The 21343-nt window shown below is 32.6% G+C and overlaps 3 protein-coding genes and 1 long non-coding RNA gene across 4 annotated transcripts; 1 reads left to right on the forward strand and 3 right to left on the reverse strand.

Moving 5' to 3' along the window:
• The first annotated feature begins 1562 nt into the window (after nt 1–1562).
• NUDX14 (nudix hydrolase homolog 14) lies at nt 1563–4356 on the forward strand. The gene is made up of 7 exons (XM_079054934.1): nt 1563–1903; nt 2393–2498; nt 2578–2655; nt 2753–2845; nt 3501–3593; nt 3685–3783; nt 3864–4356. Exons 1-7 carry the CDS (start codon nt 1671–1673, stop codon nt 4095–4097), a joined length of 936 nt encoding a protein of 311 aa, XP_078911060.1. The 5' UTR covers nt 1563–1670; the 3' UTR covers nt 4098–4356.
• Nucleotides 4357–4553: 197 nt separating this feature from the next.
• On the reverse strand, nt 4554–6756 carry CCS (copper chaperone for SOD1). The gene is made up of 6 exons (XM_079054935.1): nt 6479–6756; nt 6333–6359; nt 5854–5926; nt 5620–5754; nt 5018–5220; nt 4554–4940 (listed from the first exon to the last, which is right to left on the reverse strand). The coding sequence occupies exons 1-6, from the start codon at nt 6707–6709 to the stop codon at nt 4677–4679; spliced, it is 933 nt and encodes a 310-aa protein (XP_078911061.1). The 5' UTR covers nt 6710–6756; the 3' UTR covers nt 4554–4676.
• A 4067-nt stretch (nt 6757–10823) lies between these two features.
• Nucleotides 10824–11356, reverse strand: LOC145122746 (uncharacterized). Its single transcript, XR_013714720.1, has 2 exons — nt 11242–11356; nt 10824–11148 (listed from the first exon to the last, which is right to left on the reverse strand). It is a non-coding gene; the product is annotated as an uncharacterized LOC145122746 (long non-coding RNA).
• Nucleotides 11357–13466: 2110 nt separating this feature from the next.
• On the reverse strand, nt 13467–14504 carry LOC145120566 (protein MODIFYING WALL LIGNIN-1-like). The gene is made up of 3 exons (XM_079056373.1): nt 14359–14504; nt 14076–14266; nt 13467–13987 (listed from the first exon to the last, which is right to left on the reverse strand). The coding sequence occupies exons 1-3, from the start codon at nt 14452–14454 to the stop codon at nt 13681–13683; spliced, it is 594 nt and encodes a 197-aa protein (XP_078912499.1). The 5' UTR covers nt 14455–14504; the 3' UTR covers nt 13467–13680.
• Between the last annotated feature and the right edge of the window lie 6839 nt (nt 14505–21343).

Consider the following 21343-nt stretch of genomic DNA (forward strand, 5'->3'; position numbering starts at 1 on the left):
AGTTTGGTGACCTTTTAAAACAAACACAATAAGTTTGATGGGAAAATATGACATTTGCCCAAAAAAAAATTCCAACAATTCTCTGCTTGATTATTTTCGTCAATTTACCGTAATGTTCGAAATTGTTTGTCCGTTGGATTTTGACCAAAAGTTATTGCATTATTGTTCATGGAATAATTTATAGGACTAGGACTTAGGCAACACATTTTATGTTATATTATTATTAATTTTGTGTGTTGTTGTATGATTTTAATATTTGGTTTAAGAAACAAATTATGATATAAAAACTAAGTTATAATAAATTGGTTTATTTGGAAAGTTGGTAATTCTAAAATTGATTTTAGAACTTGTTTAAATTTGTTTTCACATTAAATGTGTTGACAAATATCTTGTATGGATGTAAATTATTCATTGTTACACGCATCATTTTCAACATCACCAACGTTATGGTAATTTACCGGCTCGACATACCACTAAACGACGAAGCCGGGAGCAGAAGGAGGGACTTGAACCCTCAACCTCAGCCTTGGCAACTCAGGGCGAATCTAAGAAAGTTTTTTTTAAGTGTTCATAAATCGTCTGTGAACAAATTCAAGAGAAGACAGATCCATAGGCAGCAAAAGTTATTAAATTTGTAATTCTACGACATTTGACGTTATACAGTTGCCGTTTGTGATACAACTAGCATTTGTTGTGGCACGACTGGTGTTTGATGCTATACATAAAGTATTTGATGTTGTACACCCACTGTTCAAAATGGTGGTACCGACATTGATATGTTGGTACAGTGTTTGATATGGTGCCATATGTGTTTGATATGTCAAATAATATATAGGAAAAAACATATTAAATGTTTTGATTCATATATACTGTATTGCTTAAGCAACTTGTGGACTGATTTATTGTTATACCAATGTTGCATATGCAATATAACAACCAAAATTGTGAGGATCATTCGGAGAGATATGCAACCTACTTTATTATTGTTACATCTTCCGTTGGATATATTCTCAACCGAGCTTTTTCCTATTCTGCTACAAAACCCTCTTCTTTCGTTAGATCAATTCTCACCAACAACATATCGATTTGCAAGATTTTATTGAACATCAACATTATATATTTCCTCCAATAGATCATATCCACAGTTACAGATGTACATGAGTTGTAACCGTCTGAATAACCTTGTTTAAACATTTTACATCATCCTCGTTATTTATTTAGATAACATACTTCAATGTATGGTGTTGGAAAGACACACCAATATTAGGTTTGCCATCTAAACATGTCATCTCTTTGATCAAATCGTATAAATCTATGAAATTTATTTTGACGAAGTTTCAACACCAAAACTTCCAACAAATGATCTGACGTATATTAATTTTTCATTTTTTGTTTGCCAAAACACAAACAATAATATACTACTCATCTGAATTATTGAACTCATGTTATATTAACAAAAACAAAAATAAGAAGACAACATACGAAATATTTTTACATATGATATATAATCTTTCAAATACGATATCATCATATCATCATTCGCAAATCAAAAGAAATATTTTCGCACTCGCCAGTCGCCACCTAAGAAAAATATGTTTAATTTTGAAAATTTTGTGATAAAAGAAAATATTTTCTCTTTTATTTCTTGAAATTTCTTCAACAACCCAAAAATGATGACGGTTTGGTGTTCCGCCTCCATATCTAGGCTCTCCTTCACCAGCTTCAGCAAAGTAGCCGCTTCTTTCCCTCTTCAATGTCGCAGTGTAATTAGCAGAAGAATCTCTGCGAAAATGCCAACAGGCTCATCATCCATCCAAATCACTCATACTTTAAAGTTACCGAGTCAACCTAGCGATCCCGTGACTGTTGTTGCCGCTCCTGGTGTCTCCGATTCCGAATTCAGGCGAGTTTCTCCACCTTCTTCTTCCTTTACGCGATCTCTTCGCTTTAATAACACCAATTAGTTTGATTTTGTAGTCGAAAATTATAACGAGATTATTGCCTAATTAGGTAAAGTAAGGGATTATGGTAAGATGTTCTTAAGTAAATTAGTCGACATAATCAATTACCTACTACACTAATCGAGATTATTATTCCACCTTTTTCTTCTGATTTTGACGCTTAAACGATAATCCATTTGATTTTAACAAGTAGTGGAGCGGATCCTAGTGGCCACCTTTTGATATTGTGAATCGAGTATAATCAGTATATGTCCATTTCATCAGCCCTGTTGTTATAGTAATTAGCATCCTCATCAATCTCTCAATGCTACTGTAATACAGCAAATTATGTACATTTCCCTATATCTTAGCCAACTTTAATCCATGTTTTCCTCTTCAATTGTTTCGAGTTTCATGTTCAGCTTCTTACATGCTTCACCTTTTTGTTGCAGGTTAGCTATCGGTTCATCTTTATTTAAGCAGTGGCTTAAGAACATTCAAAGTGAAAAAGGACTCCTTGTGGATGGATCTTTGTCTCTAAAACAAGTCCTCATTCAGGTATTACTATCTTCAAGCAAAATCAATACACCTTCTTAAGTACTCTATCAGTTAATTTATACTAAAATTGTTGATGTAGGGGGTTGACATGTTTGGCAATCGTCTTGGCTTTCTCAAGTTTAAAGCAGATGTCATTGACAAGGAAACAGGACAAAAGGTATTGATGCATGACATAAAAACTTTTAACAACTATAAAAAGGAACTAGATTTTTAAGGGTTTTTATTTATGTGTTAAATTTCATATACTTTTATAGGTTCCAGGTATTGTTTTTGCACGAGGACCAGCTGTATCTGTCCTAATCCTACTGGACTCCCAGGGGAAAACTTACACTGTGCTTATAGAGCAGGTTAGATTTTATATAAACTAGTAAAGAACCCGCGGCTATGCCGCTTTTGGGGTATTATGGGAAAAATCTTTAAAAGATATGTGTTGAAATTGTAAATCACCACAAATAGGGGAGTAAGTTGACACCCCCTAGAATTTGTACAACCAAAAAAAGGGACATTGGTGGATAAAATCCAAGAGTGTTGTGACAATAATGTTAAAGTTGACAAAGATGAGAAAATATGGTGGCAAAATTCAAAAGGAGGTTTTTTGTGTTTTTTATGTCAAAATGTAAAAGTTTTGACTACAAGGACGAAAAGTGTCAAATTCATTAAAGATTTGTGACAAAAACATCAAAATGTAAAACTTTTCACTGCAAGGACTAAAAATGTCAAATTCACTAAAGATTTGTGGCAAAAACCTAAAGACACAAAAACTTAATCAAAACATAAAAATGTAAAAGTTTTGACTTTAGGGACTAAAAGTGTCAAATTCACTAAATGCTTGTGGCAAAAACCTAAAGGTAAAAAAAGTACTATTGCTAAGCTCCATTGGATTTAATATATATATATATATATAATTAGAAAGGAGATACTAACAATAAAGTAAATATACGAAAAACACAAAAACATAAAGAGGAAAAACTAAGACATTTTAACCTATGTAAATATTTTAAGGTTAGAGTGCCTGTTGGGAGGTCTATTTTGGAGCTGCCAGCTGGGATGTTGGATGATAATGTGGGCGATGTTGTTGGCACAGCAATACGTGAGGTCAGCAAAGTCTTTTCCTTTGTGAATTGCATATAAACATATTTCATGTGGTTTGAAATGTAACACTATCTTAATGATGTGAATAAGACAGGTAGAAGAAGAAACCGGGATTCAAATAAACTTAAATGACATGATTGACCTCACATCTTTTCTAGACCCTTCCACTGGATGCAAAGTTATCCCTTCACCGGTATGTGTGAGACTCACATTAAATCTCATTTACATCATTTTTTTTTCTATTAATTTAACATTTTCTTTTTGTGGTGATAGGGTGGATGTGATGAAGAACTTAGCTTGTTTCTATACAGAGGAAGTGTGAGTCCAGATGTTATTAAAGAACTTGAAGGGAAAGAAACCGGGCTTAGAGAACATGGTGAGATGATCAAAGTCCATATTGTCCCTTATGACACACTTTGGCGTATGACACCTGATGCTAAAGTATTAATGTCCATTGCCATATATGAAATGGCTAAAAGAGAAGGTTTGCTGCCTCACAAAGAATGATTTGCAATAGCCCTTCGTTAAACTAACCTCTACCCTCAAAACAACATTTGAGTAATAAAATCTTCAATCACAAAAGACCGATTCTCTTTTGAGCAACTTAACTTCATTGTAAAAAAATATTTAACATTATCATGAATGTAACCTCAAGAGATGCGAGTTTATTCAAAGCCATTTGAGGATGTAATATAGCCACCAAAAAAATGTGGTGTAGTTGTGGTTGACTTACGATTTACAACATGTCTGTTTTATATGCTTTTTACTGGGTCTAATTTGGTCAAATGATCAAATCAAATTCAAATTGTTTGATATCACAATTAAAAACTTCTAATATAGTTGAGCTTCTAATTAAATCATCTAGGCCTCTAATATGCCTTTTATAGTTGGATCTTCTAACCCCTTAATGTCTAAATGATGGCTCCACTGATGCAACCTTAATCTACAAACCACAAAGCAAACTAGGCCAATTGTACGCCTTTTATTATATAAAGACAACAAGACTTGAATTTTTAACATCAAGATACATCAATACTCAAAATCCCACACCTTGCAAGTTTTGTATTGTATTGAATATTGATGATGTTAAACTTTACTTGAAACATAATCAGCATTTGTTGCTTCCCAGATTGTAGTCCCATCACACGTACAAAGCTTCTTATAATTCTCACCAACACCTGCACTTCTTGCAATAACAGCAGCTGCAATTCCACTATCCGATCTATCTTCACTTTCATACACAGCTATTGCTCTACCGATGAGGTCAGCAACTGTAAGGTCCTTTTTGACACCAGAGAAAAAAGCTTCACCTCTCTCATCAACCTCCAGTGTTCCCAGGTCACCAACAGCCTGAAACATTCGCAACATTTCATAAACACAAAAACCATCTTCACAAAAACAAGAAGAGTGGTTGAGCTGAGGCTGACCTTATTGAAAGTTTTCCCGGTGCTTGCGACACCTCTTGTTAGATCACCGTATTCGTTGATAGACCAAGCGTGTTTTTTTCCGGGTGATAAACCGCTGAAGTTGGCTTCGATTCTTGCCAACTCCATACTGATTTGAGCCAGACGAACTACTCCGAAAATCTCTGGGCCTTTGAATTCAGCCACGGCAGCCGAAATCAACACATCTGAACACAAACCATCAAAAGTTAACTGATAGATGAAAAACTAGCTGACAGATGAAAAGTTAGCCGGTAGCTGAAAAACTAGCTGTTATCCAACAAAAATGACAGTTTGGTAAAACTAGTTGATAGCTAGTTGAGATATGTAAAACAATATAAAAGGACATCTAAGAATATTGATTTTTTTTTTAAATAACTAATAAAGGATATATTTGGAGAAATTAAAAAAAAAAAGCTTAATAAGCTCGTTGAAATGTTGAAATGTTAGACTGAATAACTTTTTAAAAAGTCAGCTTATAAGCTACCTTTTGATTTGCCAAACATAACAACCTAAAAAAAATCGAAAAGGAATAACAATTGACATTCACAAAGGGAATGACCAAAAAATGAGAAAAGGAAACAAACCTCCTGGAGAGCCTTGACCAATTAGTCGAGCTTTTCGACCGGTTTGCTCCAAGGCTTCAGCCATGGTCTTAACCGGTGAAGACCCAAAAATTCTGACTACTTGATTGCTCAAATCCACATCAATGCTCTTAACTCCTAAATCAACAAAGAATATAAAAATTAACATAAAACAACATGAAATCAAGACTTATAATATAATGTCTTCCTCCTACTCAATGCACTCATAACACTTGCCATCAACTGTTTGCAACTTATTCTTCACTGCTTTAACACAACCTTCACAGCTCATATCCACCATGAACTCTGTCTGTAATCACATGAACACAAAATCTCAGAATATGCAATTTAATTCAGAAATGTCAAATGTTAGGGCTTTCCATTAGAGATCGATATCTGATCAACAATTGGCAAAAGAAGAAACATATTTATATATTTCTCTCCCAGAAAATAAATTCGATATCTGATCTGAATATCAGAATATTGCATCAAAAATGAAGAGCCAACCCATCAATAGCTCAATAATGTCTAAAATAGCAGAAAAAAAGATGACATTCGACTCAAATACTTGTACTTTCTCAAAATGTTCTGATGTTGTCATCGGTTTTTAATAAACAATTCGAATCAAATTAATCCATTTGAACTCACAAGATGAATTGCTACCAGTTTCAACAATCGATCAATTAATCAGAAGAAAACGAAGATTGAGAGCGTACCATAACTTCCGGTAATTCCGCATCGTGCTGCAAATAAACAAACAATACTCGATATTAAACAATAGAAATCAAGATGATAACGATAGATTTCAAATCCAAAAGATCAAAATCGAGTAGCGGTATGGATTGAGGTAAACAGTTCTAACCATTAGGGCGGGTTTAGCGTCCATGTGAAGAGCTGAAGGAGGTTTGGTGTGAGTCTTGTTGAGGTCGAATCGATTTGGGGTTGAAGGGAACGAATTCAAAAAGGGTTTGGTGAAATTGTAATTGTAAGAGGAGGATGAAGATGGGGAGAGGGAATTGAGAGCGAGAGCAGTCGCTGCTGCTGTGACGGCCGTCGCTGTTGACGATGCTGCAACTGTTCTTAAGAATCCCATATTTCCCTTTTCCAAAATCCACGATTTTCGTTGAAATCAAATGTGGAATTATTAATTATTATTACTATAATGTCTTCTAGATGCATCATGAATCGTCCATGGACATGATATCACCCATACCATCATATTTTCATGGTTAGAAAACCTTAAAAAAATATATTTGATAAAAAGGAAAGACAAAACTGTAAATTTAGTCATGTGGTAGGTCAAAAATTGATACTTTGGTCCAAAAAGTTTTGGAGTTGCACCAGTAGTCAAAAATAAGAATTATATTGTAGGTTTGGTCCAAAATTGGTTGAAAATATTTCAAATGACGAATTTGCCCTTTTAAGTTTGTTTTTTTCATTTTCTTTTATTTCCAACAATTAAAGAAAATTCTAAATTAAAATACCCTCTCTCTCTACACCAAAAAAACGACCTTCTCAAAAATATCTCTCTCTCTCTCTCTCTCTCTCTCTCTCTCTCTCTCTCTCTCTCTCGTTTATGACCTTCTAAGGATGAACGCAGAACATGAATATGAAAGATTTATACAAAAGAAAATAGATGAATACACAGAAGAACATGAATCTGAAAGATTTATACAAAAAAAATGTTCTTGAGCAAAGAACATGAAACCAAGAACCAGAAACACACCCGATTTCAGAATTTACAAAACATACACCTTAAACAACCATAAACATGAAATCAAGAACCACAAAGAACATGACAGATCTACCCCTTTTCGTCTCTGTACCTAAGCTAAACTTTATTTCCCTTCATCCTCTCTTCATTCACACAAACACACCCGATTTCAGTTTTGATTCAAATTTAGGGTTTCGATTCAGATTTTCCCTTTGCCGCCACCAGAGAAGACTGTCTATAAAGGTGGTCATAATCAATTATGACTCTTGGATGCGTGTGTCTCATGTGTGTCCCGAGAAGAAGAAGAAATCGATGCCCTTTTCTACGACTTATTCTTAATCGAATCAGGCGAAAAAATTTCAGCTCCATTCACTCTATTTTCTCCTAAATCGATCGAGCTCTCATCTATTTTATATTTCCTGAATAACACCAGGTTTGGTCCTCTTTTTCTAATCGATCTTAATCCTTCCATCTTCTCGAATTTGATGTTGCAGATCTGTCATTTCTGGAACTGAAGCTCTATTAAGAAGACAGTGTGTGTATGTGTGTGTTGTGTTCTTGGGTCACAAGAATCCTTCGTTCCTCTTCGACTAGTGGAAAGGGTACCCAAAGAAGTACAACCTGACTAAAATGGTTGTAAATTGCTAGAATTACCAAATACTATTTGATCTGTTACCGATTTGACAGGGGGATGAACAAAAAATATAGAATTTAACCTTATTGCCACCATCGATGGTGAGGGGATGATCATAGTGACGAATGAGAAGATGAGAGAGAGAGAGAGAGAGAGAGAGATTTTAGTTTTTTTAATTATTTAAATACCAAATTAAATAAAGAAAATAGAAAAAAGAAATGAAAAGGGTAAAATCGACTTTTCAAGTGTATCAGGGACCAAAAACCCAGAAAAACCTTGATTTTGGACCTGCCATGCAAGTTAAAAACTTTCTGGACCCTATCCAAAGATTTTTGTAAACCACAAGGACTAAATTTGCAGTTTTGTCAAAAGGAAATCATACATACTTATAAAGCTAGCATTTTTTCTTGAATCTCATGCATTTGAAACCCCCATAAAAATTTGCCAACACCTCATGCATTTGAAACCCCCACACCCTTTCACCTTCAAAGTAATTAATCACACATAATCTCATTCTAAGAAAATCACACACTCTATAAGTTCAACACCTCATGCATTTGAAATCTCCACACCCTTTCACCTTTATTGTATATGTAGTTATATTAATACATTTTTCTTACAAAAAGTCGTCATTTGGTTGAAGATATTATGATTCAAAAGTTTTCATATAATTGAAGCATTCATGATCCAAATATGATGATTTGAAGAAATGGGTTATATCGCATCGATGGTAATTGTAATATGATTTTTTCTTTCAACCAAAACAAATGAAGCTTTTCTATTCTTTCTTTATATTCAATTTCCCATTTGATCTTTATATGTGATTTGTATGTATTACTCAATCTTGAATGTGACTCTCCAAACATCAATGTTTTGCTTGGAATATCTTTGTCATTCTTCTTTTTCAAGAAAAACATTTTGATTGCAGGTTAGTGAAGAATTGTCATCAAGTTTTTATGGTTGAATGGGGTTAAATAAAGAAAGAAGATTCAGAAAACGGATATAGGTTTTTTTTGTTTGTTTGAGCAAAGTAGACGAATGTTAGTTTTTTCTTTTGATTTAAACGTATATTTATGTAACATTTTTATTTATATATTCAACCACTCAATGTTCTTATTTATTTAATTGTAGTTTTTCTATTTTGATTATGTTTATTTTCTATTATTTTTTTGTTGGGTTATCCTACACAATATATTTACAATACAATATTTAAAAGATAACATAATTTTTAACATTTGATATGTAATTATGATGACTTATCATGATATGTTCTTCATATGAAAGTAATTTATCCATATTACTACGACAAGAATTACATATGACATTTACGAAAATATATATTATATGTGATTTGTTTAACACATATATACACCTATGTATGTTATAAATTTATAATTAAATATCTTTATGTTTAATAATTGAATAGATTAAAATGATGCATCAAAACCAATTATTTAGACGAATATAATAATAATAATAATAATAATAATAATAATAATAATAAAATAATAAATACACATTTCCAAGTACCGTATTCATTTGAAACTCACACTACAACTCAAGAGTTTTCTAATTTATGTATATTTATTAGTTACAACTCAAGAGTTTTTAACTTATGATTATTAATTAGTAATCACTAATAATTTTTTATTTTCCTTTCTTTTATAAGGTTGTAAAGTTTTGCTCATTAAAAACATTAATGTATTTGAAGATATTTGTGATTTAAATATGAAAAGTTAATATAAATGTTATAATAAATGTTTTAGTGTTTTTATGTTATTAAAAGTTATAGTGTTTATTTTTCATATTTTTTATTATTCATTGTATATATATCTTTTTTAATACAAATGTTATAATAGATGTTTTTGTATTTTTATGTTACTAAAAGTTGTAGTTCATATTTTTGTTCATACATTTTGTTACCCGTTATATATAGATTATCATACGTTTGATATATAATTTACACGATTTTAAACGGTTTATAAATTTATCAAATAATTATATATATCACAATGACTTAAAAATTAAAACTATAATCATCATATCATACTATATTATAAAGGAAACATTTTTTCTTTCACCACATTCATTTGAAACTCCAAACTTTTCATATTTCCATACAATATGCTTAATTTATTAACTTAAATATGCTTTTAGTTGTAAACATTATCATAAATGGAAGAATTTGTGACTTATCAGTATGATATACTTAATTTGTAACTTCAATATATAGTTAAATAAGTAACCTACATTAATATATAAAATAAGCTTAAAAATTTAGTATAAAATTTTAAACCTAAAATACAATATCAAATAATGTTTAAAAAAATTCAATATATATTTTTAACATAGTTAAAAGGAAAACATTAAATATAATAATAATAAAAGAACCTAAATTGATGAATCGAATTAACTAAAAGGTGTCTAAAAACTATATTCTAACAATATATTTTTAACTTGCGCCGCGCAACGCGCGAGAATTTGTCTAGTTAACTAATATAGATGGCTTACTGGAAAAAATAACCATCAACCATATTTGATGTACAACACATTGCAACTTTTAACCTTTCTATTGAAATAAAATGTGTATTGAAATAAAATGTGAATTGACAAATGCACCTTAAAGTAATTACGAACTTATAACAACCTATAATTTTTGATGGTTTTATTATTTATTGTAAATCTTTTAATTACTGTTTCAACTCTATCATCCTAAGTTCCTCATCAATATCCATGGTTTCCGAGCAACATAACTTTTTTTTTTCGGTCATCATTTATTTTCCGATCGTCATTCTTCTTTTCTGAGCTACTAAATTTCCTAAATGTTCGAGCTTGTTCATAGAATAGAGAAAACGATAATTCAATCTTTGGTCAACCATTATTAGAATTATAGCGATCCCTACGGAACAAGACACCACCTCCTTTATCCCAGTTGTCTCTCTCACTGTCGAAAAAAAAAGCAACGGATCATGTACTCACACAAACACCGACCCTATTTATCACAAGCAACCTTGTCAGAGACCATGATCGGAACCAATAAACTCTATCACCATTCTCGTCCATGTTTATCTCTATCTCTTCCTCTTCGAGTTGATAGACACCAAGGACAAGATCGATCCTCCTTGTCTTCTTTCGATGGAAAAGATGACAACCAAGCTTTATCCCTCTTGCAACGACTAAAAGCCTAGAGAGATTAAGAAAACAAAGTCGATTTCGCATAGAACCGCAAGTTGTTTAAAAAAAAGATTCGGATTTCAGACAAACCGAAGAAACTTACAACCATTTCGCCGGAGAGTATCATGTGGATAGAAATGGTACTGATAACGGGAATCGCCAGGAATTTGTTTTCTACTAACAAGGTCAACCATTTGGGCTTAGTAGCTGAGAAAAGAATATTGGTGGCCGGAAAAAAATCATGATCGAAAGCAATGATAGTGATGGGGATAGTGATAGAGTTGAAATAGTAATTAAAGGATATATTTTTTAAAAACACAATACAATGGTACAAACCTAATAGAATTTCTGTATCTATTGAAGTTAGAAAATTTGAACATAATCCATCACCCAAATTGTTTTTATGAGGGAAACTGTCAGACAAAGATTGGAATTTCTCTCTCTTAAGTAAAGATTGGAATTTCTCACTCTTAAGTAAATAGGGACATAATTGACAATTTATATTATTTTTCAGTGGAAACATCAAAAATTACAGGGGCCATATAGCTCCTTATCCCAAAAATTGAGAGTCAATTCAGGACTATTTTAGTCAATATTGTATATGTTAGATTTACATTTTAGAATGTTTTTCCGTGTTTCGGACATTCATTATATATTTCGGAAAAATATTGCATAATTTTTTCCACCGCATATAATGTGTTTTCTATCTTTTTATCTTTCTCTTACAACCAATAATTCGTAATGGAATTTTAGAATTGTCTCGAAATGAGTTTCTCCTATCGTGATCATGGATAAAACTCTTTCAATTTGCATGCTTATAACCTTGAAAAAAATAAGCCTTCATAGTTACGTCACCATTAGAACATATGTTATGGATCGTCTTCAACTCTATTTGGTGGATCTTGGATGTGTAGTGAGATAATTTTTGCCAAATTTAATTTTTTTTAATTTCATTTATCAATTTTGTTACAATTAATTGTTTATTTTTTCCAAAAAAAAGTAGCTTCATAGATTCATTGCGTGTATGCTACTGATCGAGGTCGTTGAGTCGCTACAAAATAGACCTCTCTCTCTCTATCTCTCTCTCATACACACTAGATATATAGGAGGGTGAGGCTTGATAGATTTCCCGCCATAATCAATCTTTTTCGAAGGGGACTAATCATTTCTAACACTTTCTTTATGATTTGTTCAGGTTTGCTTCCAACTACAAAACCCTCACGTGTAATATTGAGGCTATCTTTGTTGTGCTTTCCGCTTTCGCCTGGACTGTCTGGAGATACCGATGTGATAATGTTTCAAATACAAGATTTGTCACATGTTGGCTAGTGAGGTGAAGATATTGGTGTTTGTTTGCATGAAAAATAAACATAGAAAGTTTTTTTTTTTTTTTTTTTTTTTTTTTTGCTTAAATGGTCTAATCGGTGTAATAGCCCTTCACAAAAATGTCTCAAACTAATGTAATTCTAGATATTGACTAGTTTCTTTACAATAACTTTCTTGCTGTTCAGAAAAAAATAAACACCTTCTACCCTTTATGCAATGCTTTCGAAGAGAATGAGGTCCATATATTCAAGAAATGCTCCACGACTTTGGAGATTGGGAACATGCTAACTTGGTGGAATGATTTTCTTGCTTTCAGTGACTGGTTAGAAGGCTTGTTGGGGGTAAACTTTACTGTTAAAGTGGGCAGTACGTCTCTAGACATTGTAGATATCAAGGGCATTCTTATGGACTATATGGACGTATAACAACGACATGATCTTCAACACAAGCATCAAGGTCAAGAGTCCGTTATATATCTTTAGCATATGAAGTCAAGGCTTGACCTTTTTATGGATCAAGAGTAGAACGAAATCGGGTAGGAATTTGATTTGAGAATCTTGGGTTGAAAACCCTTGTACTGTACCATATATGTATTTTCAGCTTCTTGCTATTTTTATTTAATTTAAAGTCTAACTGATAAAATAAACAAAATATACACCTTTCCTAGTAACAGCAATATAGAAACAACCTTTTTCACAAGCTTTCTCTCTTCTTCAACACGCTCAACAATTTTGTTGATATCATACGCCATATTATTAATTACCTTTCTATCTTTCCGGTTTTTCCTGATTATATTGCATTCGGATAAAGAAATATCTGAAATTTGAGGGTTTCCTGGATCGTTAGTCTTTTTCATCCCTATGCGGTGCAATGTTAATTTTAGTTTTTGTAAAAAAAGTAGGACGCGAATTAGATAAGTCCATCGGCAAAAGAGGAATATGATCAATGCCCAACCAATTAATAAAATTGGACTGGGCTTCTCTAATTTTCTGAAATACAATATAGTTTTATAAATTGCTTATTGCTTTTTCTCTTATAAACAAATTTTGAACAAACAATGACATTAAACAAAAAAAGAAAAAACAATAAATTACACTTGAAACCCTAAGAAACCCAAATATACAAATTAAGATATGTAAAAACTGGAAATCGAAAACAAATCCATAAGAATCTTATAGCGTCAAAGCAACAACCTTTGTTCAAACTTTTTCTTTTTTCAATATTGTTGTGGAGGGTATTGTTGAGGAGGGAAAGGCACTCCACCTTTCTCCGGATCAACATTAGGACCCATTGGGAACGCAACCGCAGGATTTACGGTCGTCTGTGTAGCTGCCGGAACTAAAGTAACATAAGCAGCAATCCCGAAAGCTGCACTTAGAAGAGATAGAATAGCTCCAGCTGCAAAGATTCCAGGCTTTACAACATAACATGTAAAATAACCATATGAATCAACCTGTCCGCCTTCTCTATTATTTAGTCCTGCAGCTGCTAGCAATAGAATCACAGCTATAACCGAAGCTACCCTGTATATTCAACAGTAATTTAGCGTAAAGATAAGCATGATATTAATTAAATTAAGAGAATTAAAGCAGAAAGATTGATGTTTTGTACCATGATAATACACCAAGTAGTTTTGAAAGTGGGGTCGAATTAGGGTCATTTCGAAAACAACTACATCCACCAAATGTAACGCTTATGTAAACTCGTGCAATGATTGTGAACACGGCTGCTATGATTCCAAGAGCAAGAGCTGGACTACTTGGATATACACACGCATTACCCACAATGTAAACCTCAGAAGCCTGCATGCATGCATGCCCAAACACGTATATTCATTAGAAAAACAAAACATATAGAATGCTATAGTTTAAAGTTTGTTGAGTTTGATTGTTACCTTAACCCTAGTGATCTCCCCCGCAAAACCAGCAGCTGCTGCTATTATTCCGAGCACTGCTACAACAGCACAGAACCCAACAGCTTTGCTCTCCATTAATGAGCTCTGTACCAAACTAAAGATTGTATAATATTAAACAGTCTGTGGATGAAGAAACTTGCGACTGTAGGTGTGTGTATATATACATGGGTGATATCATCAACTTAGCTGGAATTTTTGATTTAAAATATCCGTATGATTTAACAATCAACGTTTACTTTCATATGTCAACCAAAGACTTGGTCAGAAATTCGCTGGAATCATTTTCTTAGTAAGAAAATAGATACACAATTTTCCTTGTACAATCAATACAAATGTATTATTTAAGATATTACTTTAATGAGCCATTGACGCTTATGAATTTCTACGTCTTAGAATCAACTAACTACTGATTCCAGTTTAGTAACCGATGTGTAACCATTGCTAATATATACAAGAACTAAATGAGACCCTGGACTTTATGAAAAACGATAGCGTTTTTGCTTTTCGTGTTTTTGAAGAAAATAACCCATAATTTACTGATCAACTTGCATTAGTCTTAAGGAAAATGAACACATCTTACTGAATGATTATGAAAAAGTAAACCTCAAGTGGAAGTTTTGGTTCTGAAACAAAAGTTTGGATTGCAGATTAATTAATTTGAAGTTATCTCTTTATGAAAATTAATAAACCAAAACAGTTGAATTCCTTGGTATCTATTAATCATAAAAAAATAATTGCGACCAACCAGAGGCGAAGCCAAAAAGATTTTTCAGGGTGTTCCCATAAGTTTCATTAAAACATATATATATATATATATATATATATATATATATATATATATATATATATATATATATATATATATATATATATATATATATATATATATATATATATATATAGAGAGAGAGAGAGATGAGTTCAATTGAGAAAATAAAAAAGGTTGAAAATGGGGGAATCATTCTCAGCCACTCATTTAATTAGCCTCTAAACATAAAGGACACGGTGGCAAACTTGTAAATATGATATAATAGCCTTCAATCACAAATACGTAAGTGTAGAGAATTAGATAATAGTTGAAATTCATTCGTTTTTTGCTCTTTCAATCCAACTTTCAATTCTGCTTGAATACGAACATATCTTCAACATCTACGATTAATTATACTCCCAGCATCATTAGAACAACATCATCGATAATCAACAAAAAATTCAATTCGTATCATTCATTCAACATCGTTCATCAAATAAAACATCGAAATTAAGGTTAGAAAAAGATCAAATCATTTTTTGTTTGAAAATTTTCATATATTTCTCTACCAATCTACTATTTTGTAAGATTTAAATAGTCAAAGTATCATATTTATCACATTTTTAAAAAAGTTAACTTGTATGCACTCCAACTGTTTGATGAAATGCATAAACTAAATTACCATGTTATATTCACATATGAATATGTTTTCTCATCTGAATCAATATGTGATTATTAAAACACAAAACAAATATGCAAGTCTGTATGTTATTCATATGTGAATAACATATAAAAATTATATATATTTCTGAAAACACCTTGTAATATTCATATATGAATATACTGTGCAATATTCACATATGAATATACCAACTATTATTCATAAGTGAATATACGATCTAATATTCACAAGTGAATATACTATGTACTATTCTCATGTGATATATCATGTAATACTATATAATATTTACATATGAAAATATCATCTAATATTCATAAGTGAATATACCATCTAACATTCACAAGTGAATATACTATGTAATATTCACAAGTGAATGCATCGTCTTATATTTAAATATGAATATACTATGTTTAGTATATGCTATATTCATATATGAATGATACTTAAATTGTAAAAAAAATTAATCATAGTTTTTATTCATAAGTGAATAACGAATGTACTGTAGTAAAAACCTGATTCATTTTTATTCACTTATGAATAACGATAGCTGAAAATATAAAAAAAATAAATTTTTTATTTTATCTTAAAACTATATCAATATGGATGTCTATTTGTAGAGAATAAAAAATCATGAATTTTGGTATATTTAAAATCATTTTTCGATAAAAATAGCTTCTTAAAAATTAAAAAAAAAACGAAAATACTATGTTTTTGTATATATTAAGGTAATGCTTAACATAGTTTAAGGAAACATGTTTTGTTGGAAAACACATGTGCATTCATTTTCCATTTCCGCCGATACGTTGGAGGCTTTTGCGGCAAAAATAAATGATTGGCTGAGAATGATTCCCCCATTCTCAACCTTTTTTTTTATCAATTGAACCCTCCTATATATATATATATATATATATATATATATATATATATATATATATATATATATATATATATATATATATAACCAATTAGAGGCTAGCCAAATGAAGAAAATTTTTTTAACATGAGAAAAAAATTACATAAATAAATAGTATTATGTTATTTTTTATGATTGAAATTTATAGAAATTTGCTATATTTGTAATTTTAACTCCAATGAGGCAACAACACTCGTTGAATTAATCATTTTTTATCTTTTACCAAAGAAGAAGAGGAATACAATGTATTTTAAAAGCAAAAAAAAAATAGAAAAAAGAAGAAAAAAGTTGAGGGTGGGCCTGGCCCTACCCTGTTTCTATGTTGGCTCCGCCCATGCGACCAACTGATGAGAATCATTCCTGGTGGCATGATTTTGGTGATTGATTAAAATTTTAAGAATGAGAAAGAAACATGCTAAGCTCTCACGATGGTTATAATTAAACTAATTTAAAATTTTAGTTGACTTAAGTTTTAGGAAATTAAAACAAAGAACCTTTAAAATAATAAGATTCTACAGGAAGTGTATATTTGATTTTACAGTAAATTATATTTTTGTCCGTCGGTTTTGCTATTTTCCTGGTATTCTGATTTGAAAAAATCAAGTTGTAATTTTGAGGTTTTTTTGTTAAGTTTCTTAAAAAATTTGGTCCCTATTCCAAGTAAAAAGTAAATAAGGATAAATTGTTTGTGATCATTTTTTATAAATGTTTGTTATTATTAGTAATATTTGTAATATTTAAATAATTACTAAATTACATTTACCCTTCTATGCATGCAACCCGCTGGCACTCTTTCGCCTCCCCTTCCGTCAATAACCATCAAACCATCTCAGTCGTCGAAATGGGAAGACATATATACAACTTTAGATAGCAGTCAATGCGTGAGAGGGAATTGAAGTTGATGAAAAAAAAAAAAAAAAAATCCAGTATTGCATGTTGCTTGCCAAAATCTCTAGCTAAAGTAACATCCGTATGTACCACAACATATATATCCCCTGGTAACACAGTTACCAGACATGTCCTGGAGTAATTCACGAACAATTTGTCCTATATAGTATATATAGCAGTCGTGTGTCGTGTGTGATCTCGAGCAACTGCCAATTAACTCAGTAACAATAACCATCATCCAGATACTAAAGGTTAATGATATTTCCTTTTTTTTTTTATTGAACACCAAAAAAATTCATTCGAAAACCCAAAACTCTAGCAAGAAGCCAAGAGGGCGCAAGACTACAAAGAGTTTAGAAAAGAGTGTGGGGTTTTAACCCAATCAATCCAACAAACGTTATAATTTTTTTTTCTAGCTAGCGTGGATCCAATAAATAAATGAGAGACGACCCAATCAAACAAATCTATTGCTATAGGTTTCTTAGTAGAGAAGATTGTTTTGTTTCTAAGAGCATTGGGTTTGGGTGTGGCAACTAGATGTAACATCAATTTAGGGTCACCTCACATGTCAAATAAGAAATGGTGTTATAACATTAAATAAAGAAATGATTTTCATGTTATAAGGCTATACGATATGGAGACAAGGTGGCTACGCGTGGGGCTTACGTGGCAAGGCCACCTACGCGTGAGCACCGCCCCAGGCGCGCGTAGGTGCCTTATGCGCGTGAGGCTGGCTACGGACGAAGACGGCTGATACGATTGGTGGACCATTTTTTGACCGTTACTTTTTCTTTCTTTTCTTTTTGACCGTTACCAAGTTTAAAAAAAAATCAAACAAAACTTAATACACATATATAAATACATACATAACATATAAACAAACACATTTTCATTCACATCACAAACATATTTCTGTTCCCTCTTTGAAACATAGATGTGAATAATTTTGCGGATTTGATTGCTTCTTCTTCATCTGATGATGATAGTTTTGATGAAGATGACTTGGTGTTGCACACGTTGTTGTCTGCGGCACGCAAAAGGGTGCAACAAAGAGGCGAAAGTTCAAATATCGAGAAGAGGCATAGAATTTCCATTGTCCGGGATCGTATGGCGGCACACGAGCTTTTGGTACGTGATTACTTTGCCCCTGATAGTTTGTACGACTTATCAAAATTTGAAGACCGATTCCGTATTAGTAGAAATTTATTTTTACGTATAGCTAGAGATTTGGAAAACAATTATGAGTTTTTCCAATTGAGATGGGATGCAAGAGGTAAACGTGGTTTTAGTACAATACAAAAATGCATAGCAGCCCTTAGACAATTGGCTTACGGCATAGCCGCAGACGCGTCATATGAGTATCTGAAAATGTCTGAGAGGACTGGGCGAGAATGTACTTATCTTTTTTGTGAGTATGTCATAGAGCTTTATGGTGACATATACTTGCGACATCCAACTAGAAATGATATCGAACAGTTGTATGCCGCTCATGAAGCTAAGCATGGCTTACCAGGAATGCTTGGCATCATTGATTGTACACAGTGGGAAAATTGTCCCAATGCATGGCGAGGTCAATTCACACGAGGTGATCATGGCGTGCCAACTATTATACTAGAGGTCGTTGCTTCACATGACCTATGGTTTTGGCATGCATTCTTTGGTATGGCGGGGTCAAACAACGACCTGAATGTGCTTGGAGCCTCTCCAATATTTAATGATATTTTGCAGGGTAAAGCCCCAAATATGTCTTTCGTTGTGAATGAACATCAATATAATTATGGGTATTACCTTGGTGATGGGATATATCCAGAGTACGCTACGTTTGTCAAGTCGTACTCATTTCCGGCCGATGAAAAACGAAAATTGTTCAAGTTAGCACAAGAATCGGCAAGGAAGGATGTGGAACGGGCGTTTGGGGTCCTCAAACAAAAGTGGCACATTATCAAACATCTGACACGGTCATGGGATGGGGCGAAATTGAAGAAGGTGTTGACTGCTTGTGTTATTTTACATACCATGATAATTGAAGAAGAGGGCAGGACTATTTGTATGTATAATCCGGAAGATATTCTTAACCCACCTGCAGTAATACAAGTCGGCAGCCCTGCATACTTCACACGACTTTTGGAAATACAAAATAGTGAAACACATCACAATTTACGTTATGATTTGACTGAGCATATATGGCAAAGACAATTCCAGCAACACGGTGGCAATGACGACGACGGGGATGACGACGAGGATAACGAGTAATATTGTCTATGTTTTTTTAGTAATTTAGGTTATAAATGATTATGTTTTTTTAAGTAATGTAGATTTTAAATTTCTGTTTTTAAAATTAATGTAAAATGTTTTTAATTAATATTTATGTTTTTATTTTTGTTTAATAATTATTTTTTAAATTATTCTAATGTAAAAAAAATAAAAAAATAAAAAGAAAAAATGATGTGGAGTGGTGACCATTTCCAAAAGTTAGTGGGTTGGTAGTAGATTGGTAGTGGAGGTGATGTGGCGCTGATGTGGCGTCACTTTTTGAGTAGGCTAGATGTGACCATACCCCTTAGCCTAACACCAATATTTTCCATGTTATATTTTTTTTTTTGAATTTTTTTTCGAGTTTGTTTTTTTTAATTAATAAAACAAATATATTTTTATAAAATATAATATTTAAAAAACAAAAAAAAAGACATAATTTTTAAAAATTAAAATTAAGATTACAATAAAAAACATTAATTTTAAAAGATATATAACATATTTTTCCTAGCCATATTTAGGTGCTTAAATATGGAAGAGACCCTAAAAGATCATGGGTTTGGGCTGCAGCTCCTGCCACGTTGTGACATCTTTCTTTCCACGTCATGGTGACCATCAGATACGCGTTTAATGAATTTGGCATGCCACGTCATGGTGCTCCACTCACCACGTCATGACACGAGATTTTCCCCAAAAACCTTACCTTTGGTCCCTCTAAGTCCTCCACTGATCCATCCTGGAAAACGGGTGTTATAGAATCAGATAAGAAGCAATGTGGAATTGATAGCTGATGTCAAAATAGTAAAAAAAAAAAAAATCCTAGAACCTTATCTATTGAAGAGTTAAAGAACATTAAAGAGATGACCATTGAAGAGTTGTAAAGTACCTTGGTGGTTGACGAACATAAATTCAAGAAAGTCGAAAAAGGAGATGATCAAGCATTATAGGAAAAACCTGGTTTTAATGTAGCTCAGCCAATGTCCTGTACCGTTGAGTCGACATGAACTACCAAATCTCAGTCTTGATCATGCTCAAGTATCATGACATCTGTACCTACTCTGAAACATCATACTCCAGGCAGAAGAGGGTTCTCTCTGTAAAAATCTTAGTAATCTCCGTCACCGATTATGTCATCTGCTTGAGCGGCTGATACTCATGTTCTAATCGCTCTCTCTACAAGTAAATGCTTATGCTTCGCGGCAGATGAAGCCGCACGAGATGCGATATCCCACTCACGACGTTGAGTCGGGGATAGTGATGTTTTCCCTCAAGATTTGGAGACAATATCTATATAGGGTCCGTTGTACGGTCTACACGGATCACAAGAGTTTGTGATATATTATGGATCAGCTGAACCTGAACATGAGGTAGCGCAGGTTTCTGGATGTGGTCAAGGATTATGACTGCAAAATCATTTACCATCCGGGTAAATCGAATATAGTAGTGGATGCTTTGAGCCGCAAGTCAGTCGAGTCCTCAT

This window comes from Lactuca virosa, chromosome 6 (genome assembly GCF_052849685.1).
Source record: "Lactuca virosa cultivar CGN04683 chromosome 6, Lactuca_virosa_CGN04683_v6, whole genome shotgun sequence".
Lineage (NCBI taxonomy): Eukaryota > Viridiplantae > Streptophyta > Magnoliopsida > Asterales > Asteraceae > Lactuca > Lactuca virosa.